General features: G+C 44.9%; 1 protein-coding gene across 3 annotated transcripts in view; it reads right to left on the bottom strand.

Annotated features, from left to right (window-relative positions):
* Positions 1-11,802, bottom strand: part of Tspan11 (tetraspanin 11) — an 82,795-nt gene that overhangs the window by 39,418 nt on the left and 31,575 nt on the right. For all 3 annotated transcript variants that reach the window (XM_023708390.1, XM_004648145.3, XM_023708389.1), the window contains exon 2: positions 5,158-5,252. In XM_023708390.1, the coding sequence (XP_023564158.1) occupies positions 5,158-5,241 (84 nt within the window). In that variant the 5' untranslated portion in view covers positions 5,242-5,252. The remainder of the gene's footprint in view (positions 1-5,157; positions 5,253-11,802) is intronic.

Genomic DNA, 11,802 nt, shown 5'->3' with positions numbered 1-11,802 from the left:
AGGAATAAGGTTGAGGTCACTCCTGTGGCCCCAGTCCAGGGAACATGCTGTGCTAGAAGATGAAAACAGCGTGCATACATGCCTAAAACTAAAGCTTGACCCAGGCTATCACCATGCACTAAGCTAAAGTCAAAATGGATTAAAGATCTAAACATTAAAACACTAAAGCTCCTGGAAGAGAAAGTAGGAAGAACTTTGGAAGACATAGGGGTAGGCAAAGAGTTCATGAACAAAAATCACATTGCATGACAACTGGGACCTCCTCTTATTGAGAAGTTTTTGCACATCAAAAGAAATTACCAACAAACTGAAAAGACAACCCACAAATTTGGAAAAAATCTTGACAAGTAAGGACTGAGACAAAGGTCTAGAATTCTCTCTAAAATTTATAAAGAATTAAAAAACATTAGGGCCCCAACATTTAAAGACCCAGTCCAGAAATGGGCATCCGAGATGAACACACACTTCTCAGAAGATGAAATTAAAGAAGTGAATAAATATATGAAAAAAATGCTCCACATCACTAGCCATCCGTGAAATGCAAATTAGAACAACACTGAGATACCATCTCACCCCACAAAGAATGGCTATCATAAAGAAATCGCCCAACAACAAATGTTGGAGAGGCTGTGGGGAAAAAGGAACCCTTCTCCACTGCTGGTGGGAATGCAGACTGGTGCAACCATTATGGAAATCAGTGTGGAGACTCCTTAAAAAACTAGGACTGGAAATCCCATTCAAACCAGCTATCCCTCTACTGGGAATTTTCCCAGAGGATCTGAAAACATCATATCATAGTGATATATGTGTACCTATGTTTATAGCAGCACAATTTGTGATAGCCAAATCTTGGAAACAACCAAGATGCCCAACACCTAAGGAAAGGTTGAAAAAGATGTGGTATTTTTATACAATGGAGTACTACTTAGCTATAAAAAATGATAAACTCAAAACCTTTATATATAAGTGGATGCCACTTGAAGAAATACTCATAAGTGAAATAAACCAGACCCACATGTGTAAATATCATATAGTCTCCCTAGTATAAGAACTGAAAGGAAGAAATAAAAATAGAAAGGCACAACATAATTAAAAGGAAAGTGAGAACTTGATTAGTTAATGAAGAGAGGGCAAGGAGAAAAGCTAGAAAACATGACAGGGTCAAAGTTATACATTTATATGCACAAGATGGGAAAGGCAATCGTCCTGAGAATCTTCAGCATGTTTTTGAAAATAGCAGTTAATTGGTAGCTTTCTCACTCTCGACTATATATGCTGATACCTGTGAATGAAGCAACTGTACTGAAGAAAGCAATGTGTAATAGAAGGGTCATGCTTGGAATGCCTGTCATTCTGGTCTTCTAAGTAAGTACTGCTTGTTATGACATACCAGTTATGGCCATACTATCTCTCAAGTAAAGGTTTGTTTAAAAAAAAGGGTAATGAATGAAAACATATGAGACAAAGTCATAGGATTGTCCTGCTACAAGGCTGTATATTGTTAGATTTCTAAATTTCTGTGTAAAAAATATATAAATGCTTATTGTTATTTTTAAAATATTTTTTATCCTTTTAATATTTTTCTTCATATTCTGGAGGGACTCGAAGTTTAACATATCAATACTTGATGGAAAATACTTGTTCCATGTTATGTCTAAGATGTTTGATATTCAGACAGATAGTGAGGTTAAGCTCAACTACCTATGTTATAGGGTAATAATATCATTAAGCTTCTCTTCTGGAGGGTTAACAACCTAACTTTGCAGACCAAAAATTAGAGGAAAAGAAGAGGACAGTCAACATTTTGGCCCTAGCCTTTCAAGGTCAGTAAGGACTCAGGAAATAGGATAACCTGTACTGTAACATCCTGTAACTCAATTGTGTCCCAAATTTTCTGATCAAGGAGATTTTGTGGCCACAGAGGAAAGTGATCAATGATGCAGAGTGTGCCTAAGGAGAGTCACATGGAGAGAAAACATTCTCTCAGGCTTTCACAGAGAGCATATTGGTCAAGCAATGGCTGTGACTCATCCACATGGCTGACACTGACAAAGGATCTATGAACTGAGGTACAAGGTTTCAGGTTAAATCCTGAGGGGATCTGACTGACCTTGACAGGTACAAAAGTTACATTTCTTGTTATATAGGTCTTGCTCTTTCTTGGTCTTAACTAGCCAGCAGAAAAGTATGAAAATGAAGTATAAAAAGTAAAGTTATATTAATATGATGAGCTGTAAAATGCTCAAGTCAACAACTTTGGACATTGACAGTCTTATGGAAAACCCAGTACTATTATGGATTATTAGACTATATGGGATATTTTACTGAATTCATGCACCTACAGTATTTAAATGACAATGGAATGCCCTTCTCTGACAAAACCAACCAAAAAATGGGGATACAAATGAACAACCATTTTGTATCTGTATACTCAAAATAGTTAGTATATCTATCCTAATTCAATGATAGAGAGGTTTGTTCTAATAGTGTTTGAGACAGGATATCAGGTCTGCATCTTGTACAAGGAATAACCACTAAGACAACAATATGCAATGTATTAGTTATTGAAAATGTACTAGTAATTGGTTGTGAAACTATCTCATTGCTATTTGTATTTTTTTCTATAATTTTACTGAGAAACAAATAGCAATGAGACAGTTTCAAACCAAATTGGTAGGACAGTTTCAATAATTAACACATTGCATACATTCTTCCTAGTGGTTAATTGCTGTACAAGATGCGGACAAGATATTCTATTTACAAACACTATTAGAACAAATCCCTCTACTCATTAAGAGAATGTAACTATATATCTATCCTAACCATTTTAAATACACAGATACAAAATGGACATTCATCTGTATCCCCTTTTTTCGTTAAGTTCCGTTATTTGAATATTATAGGTGTGTTAACTCAGCAAAATATTCTAAAAGAGTCCAGTAGTCCATAATAGTATTGGGTCTTCCGCTTCACTGGCAAATTAAAACAACATTGAGATACCATCTCACCCCAGAAAGAATGGCTATCATAAAGAAAACCCCAACAACAAATGTTGGAGAGGCTATGGGGAAAAAGGAACCCTTCTCCACTGCTGGTGGGAATGTAGACTGGTGCAACCATTATGGAAATCAATGTGGAGACTCCTTAGAAAAGTTGGGCTGGAAATCCCATTTAAACAAGCTATTCCTCTACTGGGAATATTCCCGGAAGATCTGAAAACATCATATCATAGGGATATATGTGTGCCTATGTTTATAGCAGCACAATTTGTGATAGCCAAATCTTGGAAACAACCAAGATGCCCATCACCTGAGGAATGGTTGAAAAAGATGTGGTATTTTTACATAATGGAGTATTACTCAGCTATAAAGAATGATAAACTCGAAGCCTTTATATTGAAGTGGATGCCACTTGAAGATATACTCATAAGTGAAATAAACCAGACACACATGTGTAAATATTGTATAGTTTCCTTAGTATACGAACTCAAAAGAAGAAATACAAATAGAAAGGTATAATACAAGTAAAACAAAAGCAGGATCTCGGGGACTAACTAATTAAGAGAGGGAAAGGAGAAGAGCTAGGAAACATGACAGTGACAACTCATTGCTATTTGTTTTTCAATAAAAATATCAAAAAAAAAAAAGCAAAAAGAAAAAGAAAAAAAGAAAAAGAAAATGGTGCATAGAGACAGAGATGAGGTCTGGAATACAAGGTGGGCTGGAGACCTGTGTGCTGCTGACACGGTGTGCCAGGGGCTGCCAAGAGACGCCAGCCCTACCCGAAGTGCTGGAGGCAAGAGAAGGGTCTGCCCAAGCGTCAGGGGAAGTGTGAGCCTAGGGTGCCTGATTTGGACCTCTCATCTTCAGAACTCTGAGGGCAGACACTGCTGCCACCTGAGGCCACCCTACTGTGGGCAGCCTGGGAAGCCAACATGATACAACAGGGGCAATTTTTACTTTCTCATATTTTCAGTCTTTTGGAGATTATCTGTAGTGTGCAATAAGTCATCTGAAAATGATTGAGCAAAACATTCTTACAAAGAAATGTTGCTCTGTAAGAATTCTAAATGCCCCACCGGATTATCTCTGAAAATGGAGAGCCCCTCACCCCACACAGCTTGCAGTCTGCAGCATCTGGCTTTATCACTCACCACCTTCGTGGGACAGTGTCCCTGTCCCTGCTCCAGGAGACACTCACTCAGGAAGACAAAAGTGGCAGATCAGTGCATCGCTCATCTTAGGAACTTTGAGAAACCCATTTAAACAAATGTGAGATTGTTGTTTTTTGATACATAACATCGAATGGCTGTCTTCTCCCCCATACTGCTGCTTGACTGGATTCATTCAGCCCACACCGACCTGCATCAAGTGCTCGGAGGAAAGTGCATGGGAAGGGAGCTGTGTCCCTCCTTGGCATGCAACTTGCTGCAAGGCTTGGAAGAGTGTCTTAGAGGCATAGGTTGCTGTGCTGGTATTTCAGGCATTTGAAGTCTAATATATTCAGAATGTTATATTTATTGAATGTAACACCAGAGATTAGAAGTGGTCACTTAATTAACTGGGGACACAGACACAGTGAACCTGAGTAAGGTGCCTGAAGTTGCACTAATCACAGATGGCAGAGGTCCAGGTCCAGCTGACTGCAGAGGCTGTTACCCCCTCCCCCAAACTGCATGAGACTACAATGTAAAACACCCCCTATGGCTATTGCGGGGGGCTAATGATACTCTGTTCCCAATTACTCAGTGGACAGACGACACACTGTTCTGCAAAAGGTCAACCAGGGAGGCTTCCCGAGGGAGTCAGCATAGAGAGATGCTGTTCCTACCACAAGCAGTGGGGAACGTGGACTGAGCTGTTGCTTCAGGCAGTCACATTCCCATAGGGCACTGCATCACCAGTGCCAGGAAAGAAAGAGCTGGCCCTTTTTAGTTCAGGACATTGGCACCAAAAGGATACTGTTATGACAGTGGTCACAGACCAGGCAGCCGACTCCATGCCAACCAGCAGACCAAACCCTCTGGCTTTCACTTAGAAACAAAGGCACAATCTGCCTTGTGACACACAGGACTTGCCCATTGGTGGCCTTGGATATGGAGGAAATCAACCGACTCCTTGTTCTGGGGAAAGGGATGGGTGTGCAGAATTCACTTACCCAGAAGAAGAAGTTGAAGACAAAGAGCAAATACTTCAGGTAGACGACCAGCCAGTCATCCTGCTCGCTCTTGCAATGGGCCATGGTTGCCAGGCCTGCAAAGGACACATGTGAGCTGGCCAGGACGCCTCAGGGACACATCGTCCTCCCATGCCAGAGGCCTTTGAGCTATGTTCCCAATAGGCTTTTGGGTAGCTTTACAGAAGAGGGATCAGTTGACTATTGGGCCACTTTGGATGCCAGCTTTGTCCTCACGATGTGGACCTGACCCACAGGCCTTCTGCAGAGCTTGCATAGGCCTTGTTGTGTTCTCATTCTGTTGCAATGTATGTGTGTACTTGGAGCACATGTGGGTACATGCACACATACACACACTCTCTGCATTTAGCACATGCTGTGCCCTGGTAATGTGTACCCTCTGTGCACATGCACATGTATACACGTGCGTGCACATGCACGCGCACGCACGCACACACACACACACACACACACGGCAGAAGCGTGGCAGAGAGGCTGTGAGGGCACAGACCTCAGGTGCTGTTCTTCTGCCTGTCGGCCCTGGCCCTCTGACTTTCCAGGTGGGCCCAGCAGTTTGGCCAGCTTGACAGGAAGTATAAGAGTTTCTGAAGTCTGAAGATGGGGCTCAAACCCCGATCTGTCACACAACTGATGTGAGACTCATAGGACTGATTTGTGACATGGGTTAATGCAAGTACCTCAATTCCCATCCCTTAGGGTCCTCACCTACAAGACACTTATGTCAGAAGGCTGTTTGGAAGGCTAAGGGGTAATCTACATGAGGTTTTAACAGACAGTCCTTGGAACCAAAAAAGCACTCCACAAATGCTACATGCTGTTACTCCATGCCACGGAGCTGAGGCGCAAACTCCAGACTCCAGTCCTTAGGTGCCCAGTGTCTCTCCAGTATGGCATTCTTTCCATTTTTCTGACTGGTGGAAGGGGACTGTGACACGATGGTGGTGACAGAGGTAGAGAAGGCCACCATGGCTGCCATCCCACCTGCTCTGGAAGGGATGTATCCCTTTTCTCCAGCCTGCACCCACTCAGGAGCAGCTGGCCCCCGGGAGGCAGCCCCACTCAGGGAAGCCCTTTGCACTGAGGCACCACAGTAGAAGCTCTGGCTCTGTGCATGCCCACCTCCTTCACCCCAGCTGCTGCTCAGCCTGCCCTCCTCCTGGGCTGGAGCTTGGCCAGACTCCACTCACTTCCTCCTGAGTTTCTGCTCAGCCTTTGATTTCAAAGCTCAGAGCTACCAGAAGGAGAGAAAAGCAAGTGTGGCTGGCTGTCTGCTCTAAGGTTTCTATTTGCAGACCTTGGAGAAGGTAATTTAAGGCTTTTCATCTTTTTTGTTAAAGGAGACAAACCCATTTTTTCTTCAGCTTAGTCAGAGAGGCAGGGAGGAAAAAGAAAGAGGAAGAAAAAAGGAAATTTGTGAAAAATGGTGGCAGATGGGGTTAGGCAGATGCCAGACTTGAGGGCTGTGCTGGTCACTCTGCAGTCGGCCCTTGGGCTCCACAGCCAGTGTCACCCGAAGGAGCTGAAGGCCTACTCTCCTCTCTGACATTTTTTCTGAGTCCTCTGTGCTCCACCACAGAAGTTTGCCCAGACAAGGAAAAGTGTGTGTGTGTGTGTGTGTGTGTGTGTGTGTGTGTGTGTGTGTGTTACTGGGGATTGAATTTAGGGCCTTCAAATTAAGCTATATCCCTAGTTATCCTACTTTATTTGTATTATATTTTGAGACAGAGTCTGGCCAAGCCACTGAGCTACCCAGGCTGAACAACTTACGTGAGCATGTGTCTTCCACACCCAGCCTGGAAGTTGCATTTCTAAAAAGAATTTTAGGAAGAGAACAGGACTCTCCATGAGAAGAAACACATTTCTGATGGTAAAATTTCAGCCATGGGTGGGAGAGAAAGGGTCAGAGAAAACATCTGGGTTCTGTGTAGTCTTTTGCAGAGGGAAGGAAGGTGTTCACAGGTCTGAGTGGAGGCATGCATTCAAACACAGTTCCCCGAAGTCACAGGTGCCAGGGATGGCAGAGAAGTGTTCCCAGCACTGGAAGCCTGGACCTGAAAGCTGGCTTTGCCACTCAGAGGCTGTGCGACCTTGGACAAGTTACTGAACCTCTCTGTGCTGCATAGCAAAATGACTGCCACGTGGAACATGGAACAGGTGACATTTTCCAGCCTCTGTTGTGGTACTCGTAGCACAATAACTGCTGGCAGGCAGGTGGCAAGCAACTTCTTACAAGGTCATTGCTGGCCATGTGTTTTTCATGCATGGGGGAGGAATAAGAACCCTGTCCCTGCAGAGATGGAACTGCGGATGTGTTGGGGATTGGTGAGATAGCTCAGCGGACTAAAGCACCTGCTTAGGCAAGCACAGTAACATGGTTCAATTCCACGTACAACACGCCATGCCAGCCCCACCCCAGGGCAGGCTGAGCTGGCCACAGAGTCCAGGCGTAGTGATGCACACCTGTAAGTCCAGCTCTGGGGAGGCTGAAAGCAGGAGGCTCACTATGAGTCCACGCTGCATGGTGAGACCCTGCAACAACAAAATGCATTAAAAAAGAAAAAAGAAGCAAACAGCTGCAGGCATCAAGGAGGCTGCACATGTTCACTGCACTTTGTCTTCTCCTGCGTCCTCACTGGTTTTGTTCTGCTTGTTCTATTGGTTAGTGAGAAACATACATTATTGAAAAGTACTCCATGACTGCGAGTTCATGTGTCCCTGTATTTCTGTTAACTTTGGATTCAGCAGCTGTTTGAAGTAGTGCAGATAGATTTGGGGTTGTGACATTGTGCTCTGGTAGATCGATCTCTTTATCACAAATAAACATGGTTCTTTATCTTAATTACCAGACTCTTATTTTTGAGACAGGGTCTCATTATGCAGTCCAGGCAAGCTTTGAACTCACCATGTAGCCCAAGCTGACCTCGAACTCATGGCAATTCTTTACCTCAGCCTACAGAGCGCTGGGGTTACAAGTGTGCACCACCACACCCTGAAGAGTAGCTGGATGCTACTTAAAGGGAGGGAAGAGCATCTTTTTCTTCACCTTGTCCTCCTACTACCATGCTGAGGGAAGGCTGATGATATGGCTGGAGCTTAAGCTGCTATTTTGAACCATGAAGTGGAAAGCATAGGCTGAAAGGCTACAGCAATGTGCTCAAAGAAGCTGGGTCTTGGGAGACACTCTTGGATTCCCTGTGCCATCTCTAGGCTGCTCGCTTCCAGACTTGTTTACACAAGAAATCCACAAACTTGCAGCTTCCTTATGCATTGTGTTTTCATATGTTACTGCTCACAACTAACAGTGGATACAAAGTGTATAAAAGCATGGAGTCTGGGGGCCATACTGGCAGGGCTGAGCCCCAGGAGGACGCCAGGCAGCAGGCGTCCATCACTAAGATGTTGTTAGCACATTTCCTATGTGCTTATACAGTCTACTTGTGCACTACTGTTAACCTATACAGAAATATTCATTGAAGCATAACTTCCCCCTTTTAAAGATTGGAATACTTATAACAGGGAGCCCTCCCCCATGGGTCCTGGGGAGAGCAGGGCACAGGCTGTGAATGGGGCCAAGAGCCAACAGTGTGGAGTGTATGTGGCATCAAGACCAGGGACTCCAGGAGTGTGCAGACAGACAGTCCCGGCAGAAGGCCAGGGTTTATTTTTAATTTTTTATTATTGTATTTTTTTATGTACTTAGTATAGGGTTTACAGGGTCTCACTACACACATGAGACTCATACTAATCTTCCTGTTTTCAGCGAAGTGCTGGGATTACAGGAGTGTGTTACCATGCCCAATCTCAGTGGCCATCTCAGCATGCCCTGGGGGTGGGGCAGGCATGGCACACCAGGGACTTCGAACCCCAGTCTCTGTGCCTGACTAATCAGGTGCTTTAGTCTGCTGAGCTATCTGGCTGGCCCCAGACCAGGGTTTCTATTCCTGGGAAGAAGGGACAGAGCTGGGGTACTGCATACAGGGGACACAGGAAGGAAGTTGGTGCTGAAACCCAAGAGATGGATCTAGGCTGTAGGCAGTGACAGATCCTGTGTGCAGGGGACCATCAAGCTAGTGGTACAAGCAACAGCTTGGGAGGAAAGGTGCTAGGACCCAGCTTCTCAGCAGGAAGAGGAAGCCAGGGACCCTAGGGAGCAGCAGGGATGGGAGGAGGCAAGAAACAGGGTCCCTGAGGACAGGGAAGGAGGCTCCCCAGCCTGTGCAGCATCCTAGAGGACCCAGTCAGGTGAAACCTGGGGCTCAGCCTGACCAGAGTGGCATGGAGCTCACACCCTGACAGACTGCCTCACATGCTGGATATGGAACCACAGGACTTAATGTCTGTCCTGCTGGATTCTGGACTCGCTTTGGATCTGTTCGTTGCTAGCCCCCATTTGTGCTTTTTGGAAGGTAAATATTTACCTGTACCATTGAATGTTGGAAGTGTTTAACTTTCTTATCATTTGCACAGAGCTTCACAGCCAACAGTTTGCCTTAAATCTTCAAGACTTTGAACTTGAACTTTTCAGCAATCCTGAACTCTTAGGTTTGGGAACCGTTTGAGATGGACCCTTTTACATACAGGGACACACATGTGTCTTTGGGGGATCAGGGGAAGAATGTTTATGACTTGTGTCTAGATGTTCCTTCAAAGCATCATGCAGTCACAGGTGGAGCTTTTCCAGGCTGGCATGGTGTGTGATACTGGAATTAAGGACGTGTGGTACTAAATCAGTCCACTGGCTGGTTTGGCATAGTTCTGGGTATGGCTAATGGGGAGGCCCACCATGGGTGTGGATGGCACCACTGAAAAGGAAGGCAATGTGGAAGACATAAAAGGGCAGTGGAAGTTTGCTTGCTTGCTGTCTCCTGCTCACCATGGACTGTTTCTACTCTGTGGGGCCCTTTTGCCCCCTGGCCTTGGAGCCAGCTGACTATGGGTTGAAATCTCTACCTGTGAACTGAAATGAACCTTTCCTGCTTTAACTTGTATTGGGTATTTTGTTACCAAGATACCAGGTAAGCTGAGGCACTGGCTGTCTGCTTCTAGATCTACTGCTTTCAGGCCTATGTCCAACCACTGCCCCCTCTAGGGCTGAAATGCAATATGGGGATCCAGAGGCCCAGGGAAAGAGTGAGGATCCATAGCACCACATGCTGCTGCCTGAAAGACAGGGGCCTGCAGCCTATGAGTCCTTCACTTGGAGACAGGATACCTGAGCCCTAAGGCAGGATAGGCCAGTATGGCCTCTCATGGGAAGCCTGCTGTGGGACACAGTTTCCACCCACAAGTCAAAGACTGCCAGTTTGCCTGCGAGGCCTGAGGTTCAGTTCCTTTCCTCCAGGTCACAGTTTGCTCAGAGAACAAAGCAGAGATTCAGGGCATGCCTAGGGGCCCTATGGTCACACCACTGGACAGCTCAGACAGGGAACCACAAATGCCTGACTGGTGACATGATGTGTTTAAGGGACTTCATTAAGGCCAATGCAAAACATCAATGGCTGTCTTTTCCAGTGGAAGCATCATCTCCATGCAGAGTAAAAGAATCTCAGAGCACAGAGATGAGTGGCTCACAGGAGCCTAGATGTGCCAGATGTCCTGGAAACCAAGACAAGTTCTGGCCAATGCCAGTGCCCAGGAGGAGGTGGCCAGAGGGGGCTGCCAGGTGGGGGAAGAGCCAGGTTTTCTTCTGGTCATGGGCAGCAGGGGAAGGGCCATGATGGGGCTACATGAGTGCAGGCTTGTCAGATCTTGAGTTGGCCATGTCCTCCTTGAACATTTAGCAAACACACACTGCGTCCAGGTACTCAGAGACAGCAGACTTCTTTCTGAAGCAGAGCTAAGAACTGCAGAGGTGGGCGCAGGTGTGTGGATAACTCCCCGCCATCTAGGGAGGCTCTCAAAGAGCTTGGCGAAGCTTGACAGCAGACAGAGAAAGTGGCATTAATCTGACCAACTAGACTCAAACCATAATAGTATGTTTTTCATAATTTCCTTTTCATCCTGTTCATTGTTGATGTACACAAATGCTAATGATTTTTATGTGTTAATCTTGTATCCTGTTATATTGCTGAAGTTCTTTATTAATTCTAAGAGTTTTTGGTCGAGTCCTTTGGATTTTCTACGTAGAGTACTATCATCTGAAAGTAATGATAATTTCAGTACCTCCTTTCCTATATGTATTCCTTTTATTTCTTTCTCTTGCCTAACTACTCTAATATTTAAAGTACTATGTGGAATAGAAGAGGTAATAATAGATATCCTTGTTTTGTTCCTGATTTTAGAAGGGATGCTTTTAGTTTTTCCCTGTATAGTATGATGCTGGCTATTGGTTTATAAAACAGCTTTTACCATATTTAGGTATGGTCTTTCTATATATCTTTTTTTTTTGGTGGAACCGGGGATTGAACTCAGATCTTTGCGTATGCCAGTCAAGCGCTTATCCTACTGAGCCATCTCCCTGGCCCCGTTAGGTATGGTCTTTCTATACCTGTTTGTTTCAGCATGTTTATAATGAAAGGATGTGACAGACCCAGAGCACAGGCCCAGCGAGTGAGTGAGAGGACAGAGGCCGCGGGATCCTAAACAGACCCGGAGCGCAGGCCCGGC

Source organism: Octodon degus, unplaced genomic scaffold, assembly GCF_000260255.1.
Source record: "Octodon degus isolate 3935 unplaced genomic scaffold, OctDeg1.0 scaffold00355, whole genome shotgun sequence".
In the NCBI taxonomy this organism is placed as follows: domain Eukaryota; kingdom Metazoa; phylum Chordata; class Mammalia; order Rodentia; family Octodontidae; genus Octodon; species Octodon degus.
The sequence above is the reverse complement of the archived record's forward strand: the minus strand, read 5'-3'. Positions and strand labels throughout refer to the sequence as shown.